This window comes from Mastigoproctus giganteus, chromosome 3 (assembly GCF_048544385.1).
Source record: "Mastigoproctus giganteus isolate SK-2022 chromosome 3, ASM4854438v1, whole genome shotgun sequence".
In the NCBI taxonomy this organism is placed as follows: Eukaryota; Metazoa; Arthropoda; class Arachnida; order Uropygi; family Thelyphonidae; genus Mastigoproctus; species Mastigoproctus giganteus.
Genome location: NC_143577.1, coordinates 227,848,472 through 227,873,335, shown reverse-complemented (window position 1 = coordinate 227,873,335; position 24,864 = coordinate 227,848,472). Strand labels below are relative to the sequence as shown.

The 24,864-nt window shown below is 37.5% G+C and overlaps 1 protein-coding gene across 1 annotated transcript in view; it reads right to left on the bottom strand.

The window, feature by feature from the left end:
* The window catches only part of LOC150088808 (E3 ubiquitin-protein ligase RNF115-like), a 166,114-nt gene that overhangs the window by 66,390 nt on the left and 74,860 nt on the right, over positions 1-24,864 (bottom strand). The window contains exon 5 of the mRNA XM_090370911.1: positions 7,593-7,630. Coding sequence (XP_090227037.1) covers positions 7,593-7,630 — 38 coding nt within the window. The remainder of the gene's footprint in view (positions 1-7,592; positions 7,631-24,864) is intronic.

The window sequence follows — 24,864 nt, the reverse complement described above, 5'->3', positions numbered from 1 at the left end:
AAGTCTAAAAATAAGGGATAGACCCTGGTGCCTTTTAATTGTAATGCCCTATGTATGAATGGCATACTAGATGCACTTGTGGCTCAGGTGCCTCTCATAGCTGATTGTTAGAAAATCTAGCAAGTTAGATGTTCAATCACTGGATAATCAGTAAGCTAGGGTATTAACACAATACTGTACAATTAATATTGTAGTACACTGAGTGGACAGAAATCATGGGATACCTACCTAGTAACGGGTAGGCCCACCTTTCGCCTGGATAAGCGGGTGGGCATACGGAGAGGCTTTGAGTCCACTAGTTCACGAAAGAGTTCCACAGGTATTCCAACAATTCCTGCTGCACAGCTGTCCATAATTCTGTCGCATTCCTGGATGGAGGATCCAAAGCTTGAACAGACCTTTCCACAACATTCCAAAGATGCTCCACAGGATTCATGTCCGGTGAACAGGGAGATTCCATGGTGGTAAAAAATCTGGAGAATGCTCTTTGAACCATGTTCTAGTCACCACGGCTATGTGGAGAGGCGCAATGTCCTGCTGAAAGAGTCCATTGCCCTGTGGATACCAGATGACCATGAAGGGATGTAGATAGTCTGCAAGGATGGTCACGTAACCTAGACTGTTGAGAGATGCATCTAGACGTACCAGAGATCTCAACGTGTGCCAGCTGAACATGCCCCAGACCATTACTGACAGCCCACCTGCCTAAACAGTTCCTTGTTGACATACGGCTGCATAGCTTCATGTGGTTTCCGCTAAATACACACCCTCCTGTCCGCTCGAAATAATTGGAAACGGGACTCATCGGACCAGGAGATCCATCTCCAACCATCCAAGATCCAGTGCCAATGTTCTTTCATCCAGTCGAGGCATAAAGTCTTGTGTTTTGGTGTTGGGAATGGGACTCTGGTGGGTCGGCCGCTTGCAAGTTATGCAAGCGGCCGATCAGGCAATCATTGCAGCTAATGATCGCCTGATGGTCTTGGTGGAAATGTTTCTGGCAAACTCTCTTGTTGAAGTTGGCAGTGATTTGTGCCACTGTCACTCTCTGGTTGGCTGAAACAATGCGAGACAGACGTCAACTGCTACGTTCATCCACCACTTTCTCCGCCCACAGCGCTGTCCACAATGAGATGTTGTTCTAGAAATGGCATATTCCTGATACACTCTTGATACTGTTGAACGGAGATAGGGAAATTTCTGTACCACCTCAGCGATAGAGTGACCCATGCCTTGGGCACCTACTATCATCCCTCTTTCAAAGTCTGTTAATTCACGACATTTATCCATACTGACATCGAATTACCGTCTATATGAATGCAGTGATGCAGCGTACCTATATACCTGCCAAGTGGTGGGTTCGTCCACTAGTGAGAGGGGTGACAGTGTCATGTTGCCCAGGATCAGGTATCCCATGAATTCTGTCCTTTCAGTTTATTATGAAGTTCATACTCCAATGTGCAGCGAGTACACAGGAGTACAGAATAAACTTTAAAATTTTATTCTTAATTTTGACATTATACAAGATAATAAAATAAAACAATCATTAGAAAAAAGTCTTGTTATAAAAAAAAAAATCCCTGACTGCTTAAGGTCAATTTCATGAGAAGTCTGCAAAATCCAAGGACACCAAAAACTGGGGAAAATTAAAAGGCAACACCCTTTTTTCCTTACTCCAAAATACAGTTTTAAAGAATTTTTTTTATGGTTATAGTTTACCAATTAAAAAACAATTACTGATGCCGATGGAAACAAATATCATACTTGAGGACTAGTAAAGTTTACAGAAATTTTCTGGTTTTCGTAGCTACTCACATACCTTGCTTGAGGATTTTAATATTGCTTAATTTGAATAAACTAATCAGGTAATGCATTATATATTAATGCACCTTTTAATCCTTATACATGGCATATCATAATATGTGGCGCCCACTTCAGAGCTGCATTTAGGACCTAAAATCAATAAAAAAAAGTTCATGTAAACATAGAATCGATTTTGCCTTGTTTCTGAGTTACAGCAACTATCTGCTTATGTTTACAGGAAATGCTCAAAATGACCACTGCACAACTGAATACATGCATGCATGCAAATGCCATCATAGACCTCCTTACCCGCTCAAAAGTTCAGGTGTCTGTTGGATTTGCTGTTCTGGTGTTGTGGTCTACCACCATCTGAAACTTGTTTTCTAAACGAACCAATTACTGCAAGCATTCATGTATTCTCAGAAAGGTCTTATTTGCCACACAACGATTGGGGAAGTTTTCTGCATGCAGACGTCTTGCCTCAGCTGCAATGCATTTAGCAAGTCCATACACAAGATACGGCTGCCATCTCTCGATTTGAATAAGCCTCCATTATCACAGAAAATGCACGGTATCAAAATGTCACTAAAGAGCTCCAAATGTAGTGTCAGTAGAACTAACTAAAATCACTCAAAGAACACTATGGGATCTTGTTTACATAACTACAGTAAGGCCCTCTATGAGATATCAAGCATTATTTGTACACAGCCGAATGGAGCCAGCTATGCTAACTCAATTTATGGAGAGAATTTTTGGAACACAAAAACTCAGAAACTAGGTGAAATCAGACCTATGTTTACACAAACTTCTTTTTTTATTGTTTTTAGGTCCTAAATCCATCCTTGAAGCGAGTCCCACATGTTGTGATACACCCTGTATACATTCACAACTTAAGTGCATATCTTTAGTTCCTCACAAATTTGTCTTGCAGATCTTTTCTAGATGAATGTTAATAGAGTAGGATCATGATTATCCAATCTTGTACTAATTTGAGGTCTCTATTAACTGAATCAGATGGTCAAAGCCAAAAGAGAAAGAGAGAAAAAAAAAAAAAAACACAAAGGACAGTACAGCAAACTTTACAAGAATGCCAACTAAGCTTTGAGTAAGAGAGATTTCATCCAGTCAACAGCACTGGTCTTAGAATGATGTATGGTCTGAGGAATCATGTCACTGCTCAAATTGAAAAATATTAAAATTAGGAATATTTGCAATTAAAACAAGATTGAATATGTTTTTTTGTCAAAGCTTAAATTAATATGATTACCATATTAAAATATTACACACTGATTCTCACATCCAGATGTCATGTTTAATGACAAAAGTTCTCAAACTTATAATTAGTAATATCTACCCTAATATTTTTGAAAATATTAAGAAAATACAACTAAAACAATGTCCTTAATTTAAAAAAAAAAGTACACTTATCACACTGTCCTGAATATCAACCTGTGCATTTAGGAACTTCTTAAATAGTTATTACTTTTCTACATTGACATTTTATTACTTTTCTACAATGACATTAATTATAGCCTGATGATTTCTAGTTACTGGGTCTTACTAATCTAATATTAAAAATAGCAAGACCTTCATTTTACTATTAGATATTTTCCTACAATAAAAAGTAAAATATTTAATTTTACTCTTTATTGTAAGAAACAATAAATTACAGAGAGTAGCATTACTTTGTGTAACACTACATATACTGTGCATTTTACACATATTACTATATTTCATTTAATAAAAGCTTTTAAAAATTACTCTATACATACCTCCATTTTATTGAAATTAATATAAGTATATAAATGATTCTATATAATATTAGTGTAAACACACCATAGACAACTCTTAAAAAAACAAACTACGTTAGTAGTTTTACCTGTATCTCATATTGTGCCTTCCTCCACAACGAGTTGCGATGTATTGCACTACTTTGAATAGGTAACACTTCACTAAAAGAGAAGACTATCATTACTTATTCTCAGTGGGCACCACCACCACCCAGCAGCACCACCACCACCCAGCGGCACCGTTTCAAGGCTTGTTGGCCTTTCAACAGTGGGTGGGCAGGTATGCTGGTATTGCAGACATGACAATCCAGTCGTGAAGATAATCCCACAATATGAGAGATGCCAGAAGGTGTATGTGATAATATTAAGTAAAATTAAATGCAACAAGGCATCATATCTTTAAGAGTATAATAATATATATAATATTGGTGTAAACACACCATAGACAACTCTTAAACAAAAAAACTACATTAGTAGTTTGAAGGGCATCATTTTATCTGTATCTCATATTGTGCTCTTCCTTTACAATGAGTTGCCATGCACGGGAACTCCCTAACTTACGTAATACTTGACTTATGGAAATTTGACTTTACATATGTTTTTGCTGGCCAGTGCAAACTTAAAAAAATCGTGGAAATGTATTTTCCATTCCATAGGAATAAATGGAGGTATCGTGAAAATATCGTAATGTAAACCAATTAACATAGTGGATTTTTTTTTTTTTTTTTAATTCGTTCGAAGTGCTTGGAAGCTGAAAATTTCACTATATTACTAAACTATTTATCTCTCTAAAAGGTCATATTTACAATGGAAATTGCACTACCCTTTCATCATTATCATATGTTCCCATTATAAGAATCAATTTTGAACGTCTTTGTGATATTTTTTGTGGGTTTTTATGCTATTATGGTGAAATTGAAATGTTCCCTTTCACCGAAATCTTCGATCATATAAAACCCAAATTTTCAGAAACTTATCTTTGTTCCTATTTATGTATTACAATGATGAAGGGAAAGCGACCAACGAAAAGTGCAAGTGATGGCAATGCCAGGAAACGAAACAAAATTGATTTAGAAATGAAAATGATTAAGTACGAAGCAAGACAAAGTTTGTCATCTATTGCAAGGGAATTAGGTCTCGCTGCTTTAACAGTGAATACTATTTTAAAGGACAGTGCGTGTATAAAAGAACACATCAAAGGATCAATGCAAAAGATCAACAGTGATCACAAAACAGCGTTCAGGTGCTATATCGAAGATGGAACAGCTGTTAATAATATGGATGGAAAATAAGATTCAGAAGTGAGTGTCCCTGAGTCTAATGACCATTCAAGCAATAGAAACAAGTATTTATAAAGATATTAGGTATAAGTATGGCAAACCCCAACCCAAGTTTGTGGCAAGCAATGGGTGGTTTAATAAGTTCAAGCATTGCACTGGTTTCCACAACGTTAAAATATGCGGTGAAGTCACCAGTGCCGATTCTGCAGCTGCAGAGAAATTTTTTGATGTGTTGGAAAAAATTATTGATGAAGGCGGCATTCAACACAGCAAATTTTTAACATTGACGAGACTGCTCTGTATTGGAAAAAAAAATGTTGGATCGAACATACAGTGTCAAAGAGGAAAATACAATGCCAGATTTCAAGGTGTCAAAAGATAGGGCCATGCTCTTGCTTGGGGCTAATGCAGTGGGAGATTAGAGATTAAAACCACTGCTTGTGTACCATTCTGAAAATCCTCGTGCATTTAAATGCATCAATAAAGCCACCCTACCGGTGCATTTCGGATCGAACCAGAGAGCATGGATAACAATATCTCTCTTTGAGGATTGGTTTAAATGCTGCTTGATTTCCAAGGTTGAAAAATATTGTAAAGTCAATGACGTTCCTTTCAAGATTTTGCTTCTATTAGATAATGCTCCTGGACATCCTATGCATCTAGATGATTTCAATTCGAACATGAGAGTCATATTTCTACCGCCAAACACGACTTCACTCATCCAACCTATGGATCAGGGTGTTATTTCGAATTTAAAAGCATACTATTTACGCACAACATTTGCTTAGGCATTGTCTGCAGTAGACAATGAGAAAAATTTTATGTTAAGAGACTTTTGGAAATCTTACAATATTTACCACGCCATCTTAAACATTAATAAGGCCTGGGTGGAAATTACTAAAGGTTGTTTAGATGGCACATGGAAGAAAATATGCCCATGGTATGTAAAAGGCTTCAAAGGATTTGAAAAAGATGAATCATATGAAGAGGTTACAGATAAAATTGTAAAGGTTGCAGAGCTACTTCAGTTGGAGGTCGATGCCAAAGATGTGGAGGAGATAATAGAGGAAGTTAATAAAGGAAGAAGGAATAATCTAACGAAGAACTTATTGACTTGCAGGCAGTGATAGTGAAAGAAGAAAATGCTGACAGAGCTCAAGATGAACCAAATGAGGAGCCGAGACGCTTCATCACCAGAGAGATAGCAATGGCAAGGTTTGAGAAGATGGATCCTGACAGCGAATGATTCTTAAAAGTTAACAGAGGGGTTAATGATATGCTTGCTTGCTACAAAGAAATTTACAATGAAAAGACAAAAGCCACCGTCCAGTCATCTGACAATGATGCTCGAGAGGTAAAACTTACTGAAGTTAAGCCTGTCTCCTCTCTTTTTTTGTAATTTTATAAGTTTAAAATTTTTTTTTTAAATTGCACACTTTTGTAATTTTTCCTGTGCATGAGAAAAAATTGAACAAATACAATAAATAATTCTATTTACATGTTCATTGAACATTTCTTTTTTGATTCAATCAATTCAGCGAGCACAGTTGCAAGTGCTGCACAAGCATGGGGGAAATTCCAACTTATATAGCATTCCAAGGAACGCAATCCTTACGTAAGTCGGGGAGTTCCTGTATTGCCCTACCTCAAATAAGTAAAGCTTCACTAAAAGAGAAGATTATTGTTACTTATTCTCAGTGGGCACCACCACCCAGACAGCACCATTTCAAGGCTTGTTGGCCTTTCGTTGGTGGGTGGGCAGGTACCCTGGTATTGCAGACATGACAATCCAGTGCAATACATGGCAACTCGTTGTGAAGGAAGAGCACAATATGAAATATAAATAAAATGATGCCCTTCAAACTACTAACATAGTTTTTCGTTTAAGAGTTGTCTGTGTTTACACCAATATTATATAGATTATTATACTCTTAAAGATATGATGCCTTGTTGCATTTAATTTTACTTAAATAAATGATTCTAAACCCCTATAAAAAAAAAAAAGGCAAAAAATTGGACTTTTATTATCCATTATCTCAGATGGTTTCAGTCCCCAACTTAGATAATCAAGGTCTCACTCTAAATTTATAACTAATTCCTGTTATATAAAATGTTTTTTATTTATTATTCAACATTAAAGTTTTTATTCAACTTAAATGTGTAGATTTGCCTCAGATGCAAGTTGCGTCTGATCATATCACATAAAATAACAATACAAGTTAAGCTTCCTACCTATATAATTTAATTTAAAAAGTAGGGCAGAGCCACATTTAGGGCTGCCCTAAATTTACTTGAGTTACTTTTAATTTGCTCAAGTCTCTTAAAACTTGCACTTTTATAACATCAGGTTGAAATATTGTGGTATATTTAAGCTGTAAGTAAGTAGTATTTTTTACTTATTCTGTTTAATCAAAACATTTTTGTTACATATACAAAGCAAGCATGAATTATTCACAAATAAGTAAACATTAAAAAGAAAGGGATGATATTGATATTATCAAAGAGAGTTTATCAGATATACAAGATAAAAAAACACTTCTGAAATTTACACAATGGTCAAAGCCAAAAGAGAACAAAAAGAAAAAAAGAGGACAGTACAGCATAGTAGTACAGTAGCAGAAGACTCCATATATACTTGCTTGTATAAGTGAAGCTCTGCTTCTAATAATTTTAAAATCAGCTTACTAAAATTACTTATAACATACAGTGATTTTCTTACCTCTTCCTTCTAATAGTGCAGCTAGCTGCTCCCAGAAACTAAAAATTAAATTGAATAATTTTATTCTATAGATTCTGCACAGTGATAACACAAAAATTAATGGTATACATTAAAATTCCTTGTATGAGATACCTAATCAAGTTAATATAAATATATTTAAAATATATATATATTTTAATAAATACTTAAAGCTGTTAGTATTTATTAAATACTAAATAAAATACTAAAGACAGTCTGAAAACTGTGATGTGGAGGTGAAGACGTGTTGCCTTGTGAGTATAAAGACTGCACTGTTCGACTGCAGTAATCTGAAACCAGAATGGAGAAAACGTGTGATCTATCAGACTTGGAAAAAATTCTTATCGTGGATGCACATTTAGCAGAAGCCATGATTCAAGAAACGAAAGACAACTGGTTTCTCAAAAGCACCCATATTAAAGGTTTTTAATGACTTGAAAGCAAGGGGATCTTTCACATCTCAAAGGTAATGTGTTTAATCTGCCATATGTAAATATGGCAGAAAAACAATACTTCAAGAGTGAAGCCATTGCACTTTAAGAGGACATCCAGTGTGCAGAAAATAACATCTGAATTCAACAAAGCTCAGAACTGCGCTATTTCAACCAGTACTAAGTGCAGGGAATTGAAGAAATTGGGTATTGGCAGTCATCTGCTTATTCAGAAGTCATTTGTTTCAGAGAAAAACAAAAAAATCTGCTTGTAGTGGTGCTGAGAATATCATGATTGGATAGTGGAACAATGGAAGAAAGTCGTGTGGTCAGATGAATCACAATACATTTTGTTTTATACTGATGGTAGGCAGAGTGTGGCAAGAATTTCATGAAGTGATGGACCCTGCTTGCCACGTTAAGCCATTTCAAGCATCTGAAGAATACATTATCATGGTATGGGAATGTTTTATTGGCATGGACTGAGTCTGTTGATACTGGTGGAAGGTCAAATGTCATCTAGGGAGTAACTGAATTTTGTATCAGATCTACTGCACCCTGCTATCTTACACTTTTATCCTGAAGGTGATGGCTACTCTATGGATGATAATGCAACAAGGATCGTGCCAGAATCATGCAAGAATGTTTTGGAGAACATGAAATGGATTTCCACCATCTTTTCTGCCCCCACAGTCACCTGATTTTAATCCTATTGAGAATGTGTGGGATATACTGGAGAAAGTTATTCAGCAACAGGACTCTTCAACTCTTCCTTCAATTTCGTTGCAACTACGTGATATTTTTCTGGGAGAATGGTTACAGTTAGACCAAAACACACTAAAACACCTAACAGAATCCATACTGCGCCACACACTTGCTGTTATTTAAAACAAAGGTAGCCCGATTCGATACTGAATAAAGGTTCGTATTTTTTGGTTAATGTGTGTATATGTTACATTAAAAAGCAGCGTGCGTACCCTGTACACATGAAAGATCTTTTTTTTTTTAGGTGAAAACATCTATGGCAGCATTGGTAACAGATATAAATATCTCTGGTAAAAATATCCCCAGAAAAAATCCCATTTTCTAATTATTATTATAATACTTAACCCACATTACTGACAATAATCACAATTTAATTATATCGAAATCACAGATTAAAATTTGTAAAAAATCATACAAATTATAATCAAACATTTAAGTATTATAATAATCTTAATATACTTAAATAATCTTAATATACTTAAAGGCTAAACTCCATTATTTGGGTACTACTTGTCTCCGTGCAGTGTGCGTTGTTGTAGAAGGGATTGATTGTACGGTCGAATTCTTTGATTGGGTGATTATCACGAAGGCGTTTTCTTTCTGATTGTTTTGTGTCGTCGACGAGGGGGGGTGTTTAGCTCAGGTAGAGCATTTTTCCTCCCATCCCGCTGTTTTAAAATCAGTAAACGAGTTTGTGATTTAAAAACAGTGTCAAGTGGGGGATAAACACCCTAGGCATATCAATCTAGGAGGACAGTGGGCAGGGAAAGCAGTATCAAATTTTGCAATTTTTTTCACTATTTAATATTAGAAGTAACCATTAGGTTACTAGAAGGACAGTGTCTTCCAACATTTGAATTTTTAAAAATGTTGGAATCACCATCGTGTCCATAAGCATCAATGTTTATTGCAGTGAAACAGTAGTGTGTATTGATTTCTGCATCACAGTATCAAATTTTGCAATTTTTTCACTGTTTAATATTAGAAGTAACCGTTAGCCAAAATATGGAGTTGTACCCAAGTTCTGGAGTTTTACCTATTTAAATAATCTTATTATAATAATAATAACAAGAAAATGGGATATTTTTTCCGGGATTCGACGGCACTAGAGAAAAACCGTTGAAATTTTTGAACAGTTTGATCAAAACTTATTTACTTACACTACTTAGGAGGTTGATGTTGATCAAAATCTTGCATTTTATCCTTGCATAATATTACTACCCGCTTTCTTGCATAATATTCTGCTTTTATTCTTCCATAATATTACGTGAAACTTATCGCAATTGTAAAACCATTTAAATTTTTGAACGGTTTGATCGAAACTTACTCATGCTACTTAGAAGGTTGATGTTGATCAAAATCTAGAGAAGCAGATTTTATTAAAGTCTGCATTTTATTCTTGCATAATATTACTACCCACTTTCTTGCATAATATTCTGCTTTTATTCTGGCATAATATTACTACAGTAGATAGGCGCCCCTGTAGCCAAGTGGGTAGGAGCAGCAGTGCATAGCACACGCTTCTTGATTAGACCGGGGTTCGAGCCCATGACCACCAAATACAGAGGATGCGAAAAGGTCAGGGAATGACCACCGCATATCCCTGGAGCAATATGGCCTTAGTTGCTAATGCTCCTAAAACCCAAATAACAACAACAAGTACAGTAGGCTTTCAGAATAATGGCACATTCGGGGATTCACGATGCCGTTATTTTGATTTTTCCGTTATCTAGAAAGTTTTATTTTTAATATATTTAATGCAGAAATAATTAGGTTAAATAAGAAATAGAGAGATGAAGAATGCAATTTTATTAACTGCACATAAAAAACAAACATGTTGACGATCCAATTTTATATTTTGCCAATAATGCACTCCTGCTTATGCCCCGTTCTATTTTCTTTATTATATCAAGTTTGTCACTAAGCTTTAATGTTCTTAATTATTCTTCTTTTCTTCTCTATATGAGGTTTATTAATTTTAGGAGCCATAGTGACTGGCTTTTAAATTAAAATAAATGTAAAACAGTGGTATAATCTGTGACATCAGTACAGAATTCATTTTCAAAATGGCGAATTTAATAAATAAAGTAATCATGTGACTTGCTGTTTTCTTTTTTTAGGCACCGCAAGACAGCTGTGCTGTATGTAAACATCCGATCTCAATGTGCTATTATCTCGAATGTGCCGCCGTTTGGGGTGCCATTATTTCAACAGTCTACTGTACTAGCTGCTTACTCTACCGAATCAACACTGCTCAATTAATATGATTACTAACATGGGAAATATATTGTGTAAAAAGGATAAGTAATATGACCAGGGTATATCTACCCCGGGCTAAAGCTGATGATGTAGAGCAACTACCATCTTTTATGGGCAAAAGGTTACATCATTGTAAAAGTTAGCAGTAAATCACTAGAGTAAAATCGTTACCGATCAATTTTACTCTAGTTCTGCAATAGATGTTTTCACATCAAAAATTTTGTTAACAATCAATTACGCCATTTCTCACACAAATGCCTACAAGCATCTACAAATAGATCTAGATATGACAGATTTGCACAAGGATGACGTTTAGTACAACACTGCTCAATTAATATGATTACTAACATGGGAAATACATTGTGTAAAAAGGATAAGTAATATGACCAGGGTTATCTACCACGGGCTAAAGCTGATGATGCAGAGAAACTACCATCTTTTATGGGCAAAAGGTGATATCATTGTAAAAGTTAGTACTAATGATATTAACATGTTCACTGTTTCTTGAAAGCAAATATGTAGCTTCAGATTTTAATCCACTTGGTGGGAGAACCACCTTATTTTTAGAACTTTGAAAAAAGAAAAACCAGACATTTATGTTAAGCAACCTTCACTGAGGTAGTTGATTAATTCAGTCATAGTGTGAAGAAAGCCCAAAAATGTTTCTGCCCTTTCCAGTTCAGACTGACTTAATCCCACAGTTTTCAATCTTGAGTTGAACGTGTTGTCAGAAAAGCCAGCAGCAAAAGTGTTAAGAGTAGGAGATGTGAGGATTTATTTTACAAGTACAGGGCACTGTTGAGTAAAAGTCAAGAATTAGGATTAAATTTGAAAATCCTGCAATTCTGCCCACACAGACAGCACATTATGAGACCCTAGTAATCAACTTGGCACTGTGCAAGGCTCATGAGGTAGAATTTTTCTCAGCATGGCCTGTACTGAGAGCCCACTGTTAAAGGAGTGACCATTTTTACAGGGCAGGGATAGGATACACTTATATGGAAGGGGAATAAATATTTGCTAATGCTATCGAGGCAGTGCTAAGTGGGTTCGAAAACTGCAAGCCTTGGGAAAATACACAACCTAATAGATTAACAGCAGCCACAATCAGAGGTGAAAGTGATTCATGCACTGCTTCTGTCAGGGCATACAGCAACCTGAAAAATGAGTTGTCAAATATTACAAGGCCTGCTGGAGAGGGTCTCTGTAGGAAAGAAAATACGTGGGCTGTGCCATGATTATTAAAAGCAAAAACAGATGCATATATATTTGCTTGTACATTAATGCGAGTATAGTAAACAAATTTGATGAATTTGAAGTACTGGTTTAAATCTTCAAATTCAGACATAGTAGGGATATTGGAAACATGGTACCCCTGAGACATCAGGGATGTGGAACTTGAATATAATGTGTACAGCAATGATATGCAAGACAGGAGAGGGTAATGCTCTTGGTTAAGGAGCACACAGAATCTAAAGCAGTGCACTGAAATGACGTGGGTGGCCAGTGCAATGTTAAGTCAGCTTTGTATGACATATGCACTGAGAAAACTAAAATGAGAGTAGGAGTCTGCTATAGGCCAAATAACTGTGAAGGGTACAATGAAAAGCTATTCTAGCAGGTAGAGTGGGCATATAGATTGCAATGTTTATGATGGGGAACTTTAACTTTTCAGATATAAAATAGAACTTGTGAGTTGGTCACTCACACAATAGCAGAAAGTTTCTACATTTATTGGACTGTTATCTACACCAGCATTAGCATTAGTAGAGGCATACGATGCAAGAAAGCAAGCTTATGCAGCATCAGCCAAAAAAAAAAAAAAAACACGTTCCATTTCACTCCATTTGTTCCAAATGCCTGTCCAGCTCAACCTTGTATTTATTTAGGCTATTAGCTTCCACAACAGATGGACGCCTGGTCCACCAATCAACTACTTGCTGGCTAAAGGCAAATTTCCGCACCTCTATTCTACAACTATCTTTCCTCAATTCGAAACTGTGCCCCCTCAGGTTCTTAGTCTGAGAGGAGAAAGAATCCCATCAGTATTCAGCTTGCTCAACCCATTCAAGGCCTTTAATACACCTCAATCAGATCACCTCACAAGTGCCTACTCTCCAGGTGCTGCAATTTATAAAACTTAAGCCTTTCTTGGTAACAGCACCCCTTTGTTCCCCTCACCAATCTTGTTGCCCCTCTTTGTACTCATTCTAACAACTCTATATCCTTCCTAAAATGAGGCCTCCAGACCAGTACACACTACTCTAGGTGTATCCTAACCATTGGATTGTATAATGGGATAATCACCTCCCTGTCCCTGCTAGCAAAATTCCTATATATCATTGAAAAGACTCCATGACCTGCCCAGGCAGCCCATCTGTACTGCTCAGCGAACTACATATTTGAGCGCACAATTACCCCCAGGTCTTTTTCACTTTCCACTTCCCTGAGTCTAGTACCACACAGTTGGTACATTTCTCTTCGGTTACTGCTACCCATATGCAGTAATTTGCATTTGTCAATGTTAAATTTCAGTTGCCACTTCTCAGCCCATTTTCCCAACATCTAGATCCAGTTGGAGTAGCATACTGTCTTTACTGTCGTTAACAACCCTGCCAACCTTTGTATCATCTGCAAACTTGGACATTAAACAATGTCCAAGTTTGCAACTGAAGGTATATCAGTGTCCAACACTGATATACCTTCATCAATATCATTGATAAATAAATATACAAAACAATGGGCCCAACACCGAAACCTGGGGAACTCCACTAATAACATTTGTCCACGAAGTGCAGTGCCCATTGATTACCACTCTCTGTTGTCTGCCACTCAACCATCCCTTTATCCATTGTAGCAACTTACCCTTAATGACATACCTCTCCAATTTGTATAGCAGTCTTTCAGGTGCAACAGTACCAAAAGCTTTCCTGAAATCCAAGTATATGATATCAAAATTATTTTTGGCATTCAGTTCCATTGTAACCACATCATAGTATCCAATCAAATTGGTCAGACAAGACCTCCCTTTAACAAACCCATGCTGTGTCTTAACTATTACTGCAGTTTTGTCTAGATGATCCTGCAATGCTTCTTTAACCAGTGATTCCATTAATTTCCCTGGAACAGAAGTCTCTAATTACGTGTGTCACCCATTGATCCTCCTTTGTGAATTGGGGTCACATTTGCACCCCTCCAGTCCACGGGGACCTCCCCTGAGTCCAAGGAAGCTATTATATTATATTAAAGGAAGTAAGGATTTGCTTACTTCCTTTAATATAACTGGATAGATCCCATCCATCCCAAGTGCCATCCTTATGTTTAACTTCAACAATTTCTCCTCCACTTTGCTCTTATTTATTACAAAATCACTTAGCTCCCTGTTAGCATTTGATAAACTTCTGGCACTCAACTCATTGAATGACTCCTCATGTGTGAATGTAGATGAAAAATACTCATTCAGTTTATCAGCTACCTGAGCATGATCATCAATGGTCAACCCATCTATGTTAAGTGGTCCAATCTGATTGATCTCTTTCCTTATAGAGTTTACATAAGTAAAGAACTTTTTGCTGTTTTTCTTTGCATCCTTTGCCAAAGATTTCTCGTAATCTGCCTTTGCCCGCCTAGCCTCCTTTGTGACTTGATCACAGACTAGTTCATAAAACTGCCATAGGCTTCTGTGTCACCTGATACTTTATATGCATCCCCTACAATGTTCTTCTCTGCCACAAGCCTCATTAATTCATCTGCCATCCATTTAGGTCTAAACCTTGAACAGTATTTCTTAGTTGGAATGAAAAACCTAGTAGCCTCCAAAATTAAGTCCCTGAAGGCTTCCCATTTAGAATTCAACATTGGTAACATCATCAGTTGATCCCACTGTACAGAATTTAAAAACTGTCTCAGACCTCTGTAGTCACCTTTACGAAAGCAAAAGCCTTGATGGTAGTTACAAATTTAAGTAACTCCCACATCAGTTCATTTTGATTACTGTCACCCAGTAGTTTCTTTATCTGCAAATTCTTGTTAAAAAAGCATGTTAGAGAGGCAACAAAAGAAAGAGTACTCTTGACCTGATTATCAAGGTGACTTGATGCATTAAGAATCACTAGTGGCAGTGATCATAATATATCGATGTGGGATCGACTTAAAGATGAAAATTACTGTTGAGGGTAAAGGAGACAAGCAGTTTTTAAATTCTTTTCAGAGGATCATGTGATGATGTTACCAAATGCAAATTATAAATGGGAGGCATTCAGGGGAGTAATTATAGAAGCAACTAAGCTTTTATATTAACAAAGAGATATTGTTCAAGGTTTAGATCTAAATGGACGTCAGATGAACTAATGTGACTAGTGGCAGAGAAGAAAAAATGCATGGGATTATAAAATAGCAGGGAAAACATAAACCTAAAGTACGTGCAAACTTGTCTTCTATCAGAGTTCGTCAAAGAGTTCTTTACTTATATAAACTCTAGAAGGGGATGAATCAGATGGGTCGCTGGATATTGATGGTTCAATTGTTGATGATTCTGCTCAGGTATCTAATAAACTAAATGAGTATTTTGCATCTACATTCACAAATGAGGAGTTATTCAGGGAGGGGAATGCCAGAGGTGAATTAAACTCTGAGCTAGATGATTTTGCAATAACTGAAAGCAAAGTGGAGGAGAAATTGTTGAAGATAAACATGAAAAAAAGGCAACTGGGGTGGATGGGATCTATCCAGTTATATTAAAGGAGGCAGCAAACAAAGTAAGTAAACGCTTAGCCATAATTATGAGAGCTTCCTTGAAATCAGGAGAGGTACCCATAGACTGGAGATGTGCAAATGTGACCCCAATTCACAAATGAGGATCAAAGGGCAACACACGTAATTAGAGACTTCTGTTCCAGGGAAATTAATGGAGGCACTGGTTAAAGAAGCACTGCAGGATCATCTAGACAAGACTTCAATTATAGCTCGGACACAGCATGGTTTTGTTAAGTGGAAGTGTTGTCTGGCCAATTTGATTGGATACTATGAAGTGACCAAAAAGGAACTGGATATAGGGAATAACTCTGATATCATATATTTGGATATTAGAAAGGCTTTGGATACTGTTGCACATGGAAGACTGCTGCACAAATTGGAGTAGTGTGGCATTGCAGGAAAATTGCTGCTATGGATAAAGGGATGGTTGAGTGGGAGAAGACAGAGTGGTAATCAATGGACACTACTCTTCATGGACTAATGTTATTAGTGGAGTCCCTCAGGGTTCATTGTTGGATCCTTTATTGTTTTCTGTATTTATTAATGATATTGATGATGGTATATCAGGCTTAATGTCCTAGTTTGCAGACGATACGAAGGTCGGCAGGGTTGTTAATGACAGTACGCTGCTGCTGCAACAGGATCTAGAAAAGTTGAGATGGTCTGAGAGGTGGCAACTGAAGTTTAAAATTGACAAATGTAAAGTACTGCATACGGGAAGCAGTAACCCCAGAGTAATGTATTAACTGTGTGGTACTAAACTGACAGTGGCAGAGAATGAAAAGGACCTGGGGGTAATTGTGCAGGCAGATATGAAGTTTTCTGAGCAGTGCAGACTGTCTGCAAGAGTAGCTCATTGTGTCTTAACATTGACATACAGGAATTTTTTCTAGCAGGGATAAGGAGGTGATTATCCCCTTGTGTAAGGCAATGGTCAGGCCACACTTTAAGTACTGTATACAGGTCTGGAGGCCTCATTTTAGGAAGGATGTAGAGCTGCTGGAGCAAGTGCAGAGAAGGGCAACAAGATTAGTGAATGGAACAAAGGGTTGTTCTTACAAAGAAAGGTTTAAGTTTTGCAAATGACAGTGTCTGGAGACCAGGCACCTGAAAGGTGATCTGATTGAGGTGTATAAAGCCTCGAATGGTTCGAGCATGCTCAATGCTGATGGGATTTTTCCTCTTGCTCAGAATAATTGCCTGAGAGGGCATAAATTCAAACTGAGGAAAGACAGTTGAAGGATAGATGTGCGGAAGTTTGCCTTTAGCCAGTGGGTGGTTGATTGCTGGAACAAACTTCCATCTGTAGTTAGTAGAAGTTGATAGCTTAAACAGATTCAAGGCCGAACTAGACAAACATTTGGCACTAGTGGATGGGTGAAATTAGATTTTTTTCTTTTCTTTTTTTTTTGGCTGATGCTATATAAGCTTGCTTTCTTGCATCATGTGCCTTTACTAATGCTATCAAGTCATTAAGAGGGCAAAGCAAGCTAAGGGGGATTATGAGAAGGTTCTTGGCTGAAAATGCAAATAAAAGTGGCTAAGAATTCTTTGCCTGTGTTATAATTAGAAGGAAAGGAATGAACAACATTGGCTCAGTAGATATGAATAGCCTAACTATTGATGATCCTGTTCAGGTTGCTGACAAACTGGAAGCTAAATGATTTTGTGATAACTAAGAAGCAGAAAATGAGGTAAGCAAACGCTTGGCTATAATTATGAGAGCATTCTTGGAACTGGGGAGGGCTCCTATTGATTGGAGGTATGCAAATGTTTCTTCTATTCGCAATAGGGGATCAAAGGATGATGTGAGCAATTACAGACCTGTAAGCTTGACTTGACTTCTGTTCACAAAATGTAATCAGTGGTTAAGGAAAGTACTGCAGGATCATCTTAACAGGAATGGAATTATATGGAAATACTGCATGTGTTTGTTAGTATTAGTTGAGGCATATGATGCAAAAAAGCAAGCTTATGCAGTATCAGCCCAAAAAAAAAAAAAAATCTCTAGTCTGTGGGGACCTCCCCTGAATCCAAGGATGCTCTCATGATTATGGCTAAGGTTTTGCTTACTTCCTTTGCTGCCTCCTTTAAAATAACTGGATGGATCCCATCCACACAAGGTGTCCTTCTTATGTTTAATTTCAACAATTTCTCTTCCACTTTACTTTCAGTTATTACAAAATCATTTAGTTCTCTGTTAGAGTTTGATAATCTTCTGGACTCCACTTCCCTACAGACCTCCTCATGTGTATATGTAGATGCAAAATACTCATTCAGTTTTGTCAGCAACCTCAGCAGGTTCATCAACAATTGAACTGTTGCTGTCAAGTGGACCAATCTGATTCATCTCCTTCCTTCTAGAGTTTACATAAGTAAAGAAGTCTTTGCAGTTTTTCTGTGTCCTTGCCAAAGATTTCTCATAATCTACCTTCACTTGCCTAACCTCCTTTGTGACTTGATTACAGTCTACCTTATATCTACCATAGGCATCTGTGTCTCCTGATAATTTATATGTGGCCCATGCATTTTTTTTTCACTGCCACAAGTCTCATTAGGTCATCTGACATCCGTTTAGGCCTAAACCTTGAACTGTATTTCTTAGTTGGTATGAAAAGCCTAGTAGCTTCCAAGTTTAATTCCTTGAATGCTTCCCATTCAGAATTTGTGGTAACATCATCAGTTGATCCCACTGCATAAAATTAAAAAAAATCTGAGACCACTGTAGTCACTTTTACGAAAGCAAAATCCCTTCCCTTTACTCCCTGATGGTAGTTACATCTTTAAGTAAATCCCACATCAGTACGCTGTGATCACTGCCACCAAGTGGTTCCTTTATCTGCAGATTCTTATGATTGTTAAGGGGGATCCTGTCTGACTAATCTGATTAGCTACTATAATGCAGTAAAAAAGGAACTGGATGCAAACAATTTTGACATCATATATTTAAATTTCAGTAAAGTTTTTAATACTGTTCTGCACAAAATACTGCTGCAGTATTTGCTGCTGCTACAAATTGCAGCAATACAGCATTAAAAACAATTTACTACTATGAATAAAGGGATGACTGAGTGGCAGAAGACAGAGGGTAGTTATACACTCATCAGCCAAAATATTATGACTACCTACCTAATAGAACATTGAGTTGCCTTTTGCCATGATAATCACCTAAACCTGGCATGGCATCATCTCCACGAGACTATGAAGGATGTCCTCGGGTATCATGTACCAGCTGGACAGAACATTAGCATTAGTAGAGGCATATGATGCAAGAAAGCAAGCTTATGCAGCATCAGCCAAAAAAAAAAAAAAAAAAATCCACTTCACCCCTCCGTTCGTTCGAAATACCTGCTGTCCAGCTGAGCCTTAAATTTATTTAGGCTATCAACTTCCACAACAAGGGATGGAAGTCTGTTCCACCAACCAACTACCCGCTGGCTAAAGGCAAATTTCCGCACATCTATCCTACATCTGTCTTTCCTCAATTTGAATTTATGCCCTCTCAGGTGATTATTCTGAGCAAGAGGCAGTATCCCATTAGCATTGAGCATGCTCAAACCACTCAAGGCTTTCTACACCTCAATCAGATCACCTCGCTGGTGCCTAGTCTCCAGACACTGTAATTTGCAAAACTTAAGCCTTTCTTCGTAAGAGCAACCCTTTGTTCCGTTCACTAACCTTGTTGCCCTTCTCTGTACTCGTTCCAGCAGCTCTACATCCTTCTTGAAATGAGGCCTCCAGACCTGTATACAGTACTCAAGGTGCGGCCTGACCATTGCCTTATACAAGGGAATAATCACCTCCCTATCCCTGCTAGAAACATTCCTGTATATCATTGATAAGACACAATGAGCTACTCTTGCAGCCCGTCTGCACTGCTCAGAGAACTTCATATCTGCCTGCACAATTACCCCCAGGTCCTTTTCATTCTCTACCACTGTCAGTGTAGTACCGCAGAATTACCCCCAGGTCCTTTTCATTCTCTACCACTGTCAGTGTAGTACCACAGAGTTGATACGTTGCTCTGGGGTTGCTGTTTCCCATATGTAGTACTTTACATTTGTCAATGTTAAACTTCATTTGCCACCTCTCAGCCCATTTGCTCAACCTTTCCAGATCCTGTTGCAGCAGCATAGCATCAGTAGCATCCTTAACAACCCTGCCAACCTTTGTATCTGCAAACTTGGACATTAAGCTTGATATACCTTCATCAATATTATTTATAAATACAGAAAACAACAATGGACCCAACACTGAACCCTGAGGGACTCCACTAATAACATTAGTCCACGACGAGCAGAGTCCATTAATTACCACTCTCTGTCTTCTGCCTCCCAACCATCCCTTTATCCATAGCAACAATTTGCCTCCAATGCCACACTGCTCCAATTTGTGCAGCAGTCTTCCATGTGCAACAGTATCAAAAGCCTTTCTAAGATCCAAATATATAATATCAAAGTTATTCCCTGCATCCAATTCTTTTGTGACTACATCATAGTATCCAATCAAATTGGTCAGGCAAGACCTTCCCTTAACAAAACCATGCTGTGTCTGAGCTATAACTGAAGTCTTGTCAAAATGATCATGCAGTGCTTCTTTAACCAGTGCCTCCATTAATTTTCTGGAACAGAAGTTAAACTCACAGGTCTATAATTACTTGTGTCAGCCTTTGATCCTCCTTTGTGAATTGGGGTTACATTTGCACATCTCCAGTCTGTGGGTACCTCCCCTGAGTCCACGGAAGCTCTCATAATTATGGCTAACGGATTGCTTACTTCCTTTGCTGCCTCCTTTAATATAACTGGATAGATCCCATCCACCCCAGGTGCCTTTCTTGTATTTATCTTCAACAATTTCTCCTCCACTTTACTCTCAATTATTACAAGATCATCTAGCTCATTGCCAGTGTTTACTTCATCTATGGCATTCCCCTTCCTGAATAACTCCTCATGTGTGAACGTAGATGCAAAATATTGATTTAGTTTGTTAGCTCCCTGAGCAGGATCATGAACAGTTGAACCATCGATATCAAGTGGACCAATGTGATTCATCCCTTTCCTTATAGAGTTTACATAAGTAAAGAACTCCTTGCTGTTTTTCTTTGCATCCGTTGCCAAAGATTTCTCGTAATCTGCCTTTGCCTGCCTAACCTCCTTTGTAACTTGGTTACAGATCAACTTATATCTATCATAGGCTTCTGTGTCACATGTTAATTTATATGTATCCCATGCATTTTTCTTCTCTGCCATATGTCTCATTATCATGGATGTTCATCTGACATCCATTTAGGCCTGAACCTTGAACAGTATTTCTTAGTTGGTATGTAAAGCCTAGTAGCTTCCAAGATAAGTTCTTTGAATGCTTCCCATTTTGAGTTTGCTGTTGGTAACATCATCAGTTGGTCCCACTGTATAGAATTTAAATACTGTCTCAGACCATCGTAGTCGCATTTACGAAAGCAATAGCCCTTCCCTTTACCCCTGATAGTAGTTACCTCCTTGAGTAAATCCCACTTCAGTTCACTGTGATCACTGCCTCCTAGTGGTTCCTGTGTCTGCAGATTCTTAATGCATGAAGAATCACTACTGATAATCAAATCAAGAGTATTGCTCCCTCTAGTTGCCTCCCGAACATGCTGATTTAGAAAACAATCATGGCGACCACGGAAACACACAAAATGCTTGTACATGCTCCTTCACCCATTCCTGTACAATGCAGGACTTGTGAAATGGGGGCATTGTCTTGTTGAAAGAGTCCAGTGCTATCTAGAGACACAGTCACCATGTTGGGAAAAGCTTGATCCAAAACAATGCCAGGATTTGGCATTGAGGGTATGTTCAATGGAGATGACGGGACCCAGTGATATTCATGAAAACACCCTCCAAACTGTGATACCACTGCAGTCAACCTATTTTTATCCAACCATGGAGTCTGGTTGCAGCTGTTCACTGGCTCACCACTTAATATGTTCCCGTGCATTGGCATGACGGAGCTGGAACCTTGATTCATCAGACCAGGCGACTCTTTTTCCAGCTAGGATAGGTGCTCCTGTGCCCACTGCAAGCAGAGATGTCGATGATGGTCAATCAACATGGACACATGACAATTTACCTACTCCACAGGACCATCCGCAAGCGTGTCCATGGATGGTGTGCTCAGAAACGTTTCTCTGTGCACCCTGGTTGTAGTCTGCCATTAATTGAGGGATCGTGAACTGTCTGTTGTCGCAGACAGCATGTGCCAACCAGCATTTACCTTGCCTATCAACCAGTGGTGATCTCCTTGTCCTAGCATGTTTGGTGGTCCTATTTCCCTCTTTAGACTATTTCCATCAGATCTTCACTACAGGGGCAAAAAAGCTGACAATGCCTGGGATGCCAGGTTTTTGGGATGCCAGCCCAGCCTTCCTAGTGCTACAAATCATTCTCCACTCAAACTCCATCAGGTCCTTCCCTTTCCCCATTGCAAGGGCTTCATACTGACAAATTGATAGGCACTACCATGTCGTCACTATATATGCTGCATTGGTCAATGATTTCACTCCTAAATATTGTGGCATGCGTTCCACCATCCCACAATACCTAGGAAGACAAGGAGGATCAATGTTTTGGCTTATGAGTGTAAATGGGCACTACTCCTCTTGAACTAATATTATTCATGGAATCCGTCAGGATTCAGTGGCATGCCCTTTACTGTTTACAATATTTATTAACAATACTGATTAAGGAATATTAAGCTTATTGTCTAAGTTTGCAGTTGATAAACAAAGGTTGGTAGGGTGATTCATGATATGAATCAAGGCATACTCCTGCAGCAAGACCTAGAAAAATTGGGCAGACGGACTGAGAAGTGAAAATGGAGATTTAACATTGATGAATGTAATTTACTGCATATGGGCAGCAGCAATCCCAGAATAATATACCAATTTGATGTTACCACACTCAAGGTGATGGAGAATGAGAGAACCCGGGGTAATTGTACAGTCTGACATGAAGCTCTCTGAGCAGTTTAGACAGGCTGCTAGAACAGCTCATAGGACTCTTCAATGATAATACAAAAACTTTACCAGCAGAGACAAGGAGGTGATTATCCCATTTTATAAGGCAATGGTTAAGCTGTATCTTGAGTGCTGTTTACAGGTCTGGAAGCCTCATTTTAAGGATGTGGATCTCTTGGAATGATTGCAGAGAAGAGCAATCAGATAATCTCAAGAACACAAAAGAATACTCTTACCATGAAAGACTTCTGGTCTACAAATTGCAGCACTTGGAAACTAGGCATTTGTGAAGAGACCAACTGAAGTGTTTAAGGCTTTAAATGGATTGAGCAAAGTTGATGACAGTAATCTTACTCTTTTCTTGTACAACACACACACACAAAAGAGCATAAAACTGAGGAGAGATGTGCAAAAATTTGCTTTTCAGCCAGAAAGTGAGTAAAAATAAGGAAAGATTAGGCATATTAGAAGGGATGTACAGATGAGAAGAGTAGTATTTCATTTTGACTTATGCTGTATAAGCTTGCTTCTTTGTATCATTCACCCCTATTAATAATAAGAGTAATAATAATAGCACTTGTAAGACAAAACATGAATTAAAACTAGGTATTAAATTAAGAAACTAAATTAACAGTTCTATCATTCTATTTTGAAAATTAATGTTTAATCAAAGCACTCCACAAAAATACACAGCAAAAATTACACACATGATTGCATACTTAAGATGAATGTGCCCAGATACCTTGAACAATAAAGTACAGTTTAATTTTGTTCATTTTCATAATTTGTTTCTAGTTCCCAAGAACTACAGTTCAAGTCCACAGCAGTTGAAAAAGGTAGTCACTAATTGCTACCAAAATGCCACAAGAACTGTTAAGTTATTGTTTATTTGTTCAAACAAACAATTTTATTCTATAGCACGTGATGATATATACAAGTATAATATAATATACAAGTACAAGTATAATATACAAGTATACCAGAACATTTGATAGAGTGCAACAATTAAACATTAGTTTGCACAACAGAATCGCTTGGAGTACTGTTTATTTAGTTTTTTAATTTAGTTAAAATTAATTAAAAATGTTCTTGTCCACCAACCAATAAAACAAAAAAAAAAAAAAAAAAGTAAAAAATAACATTTTTCTTTTAATCTTAAAGAATACATTTTTTTCTCCTTCATTGAGCAAAATTGCTGATACAGAATCAATAACAAATATATCTTCTGTTATCAGGCCATGAATAGAATAAGTTAACTGTAGTCTACTTTATATTCCATGGTTTGTGGGGGGAGGTGTTATCATTACACAGTTTCTATTTAATGGCTTCTGTCTCCAACACTGATTACAGAAGTATCGTAAAAAATATAAATTCAATAAACTCATGATTATCTGAAATAACTGAGAAGCATGAATAATCGAGAGAACACAGATAATCCGAAATTCAATCTTGACTTTCATACACACTTTTCTTCATAACACACACACACACACACACACACACACACACACACACACACACACACACACACACACACACACACACACACACACACAAAACTATAATGTTCTTTCCTTGTTTTTCCCCTCTTTCCAAATTGCAGTTCTTTTTGCTTAATGGTTAGCATAATTTTCTTTCATTTTTAAGCCATTTCAACCAGAGTTTGCAAAATTAAATATGATACTGTGCACTGTAGATAAACAAAGATGAGTTCATTTATGAAACATTCAAGGTTGAACCCGTTGTTTGGATTTTAGTATTCTTATATGACACATTTTTACCTATAGTGTATTTAAAATATCACACTTATCTGAACTTTCTGTGACTTTGTTGCTCATTTTCTCCTAATACTGATTTTATTATGGAAGTAATTGTGCAGTCAGATATGAAGTTTTCTGAGCAATGCAGACAGGCTGGTCATGGGGTTTTGTCAATGATATATAGGAATTTTGCTAGCAGGGAAAAGGAGGTGATTGTCCCTCTGTATAAGGTAATGGTCAGGCCACGCCTTGAGTACTGTGTACAGGCCTCATTTTAGGAAGGATGT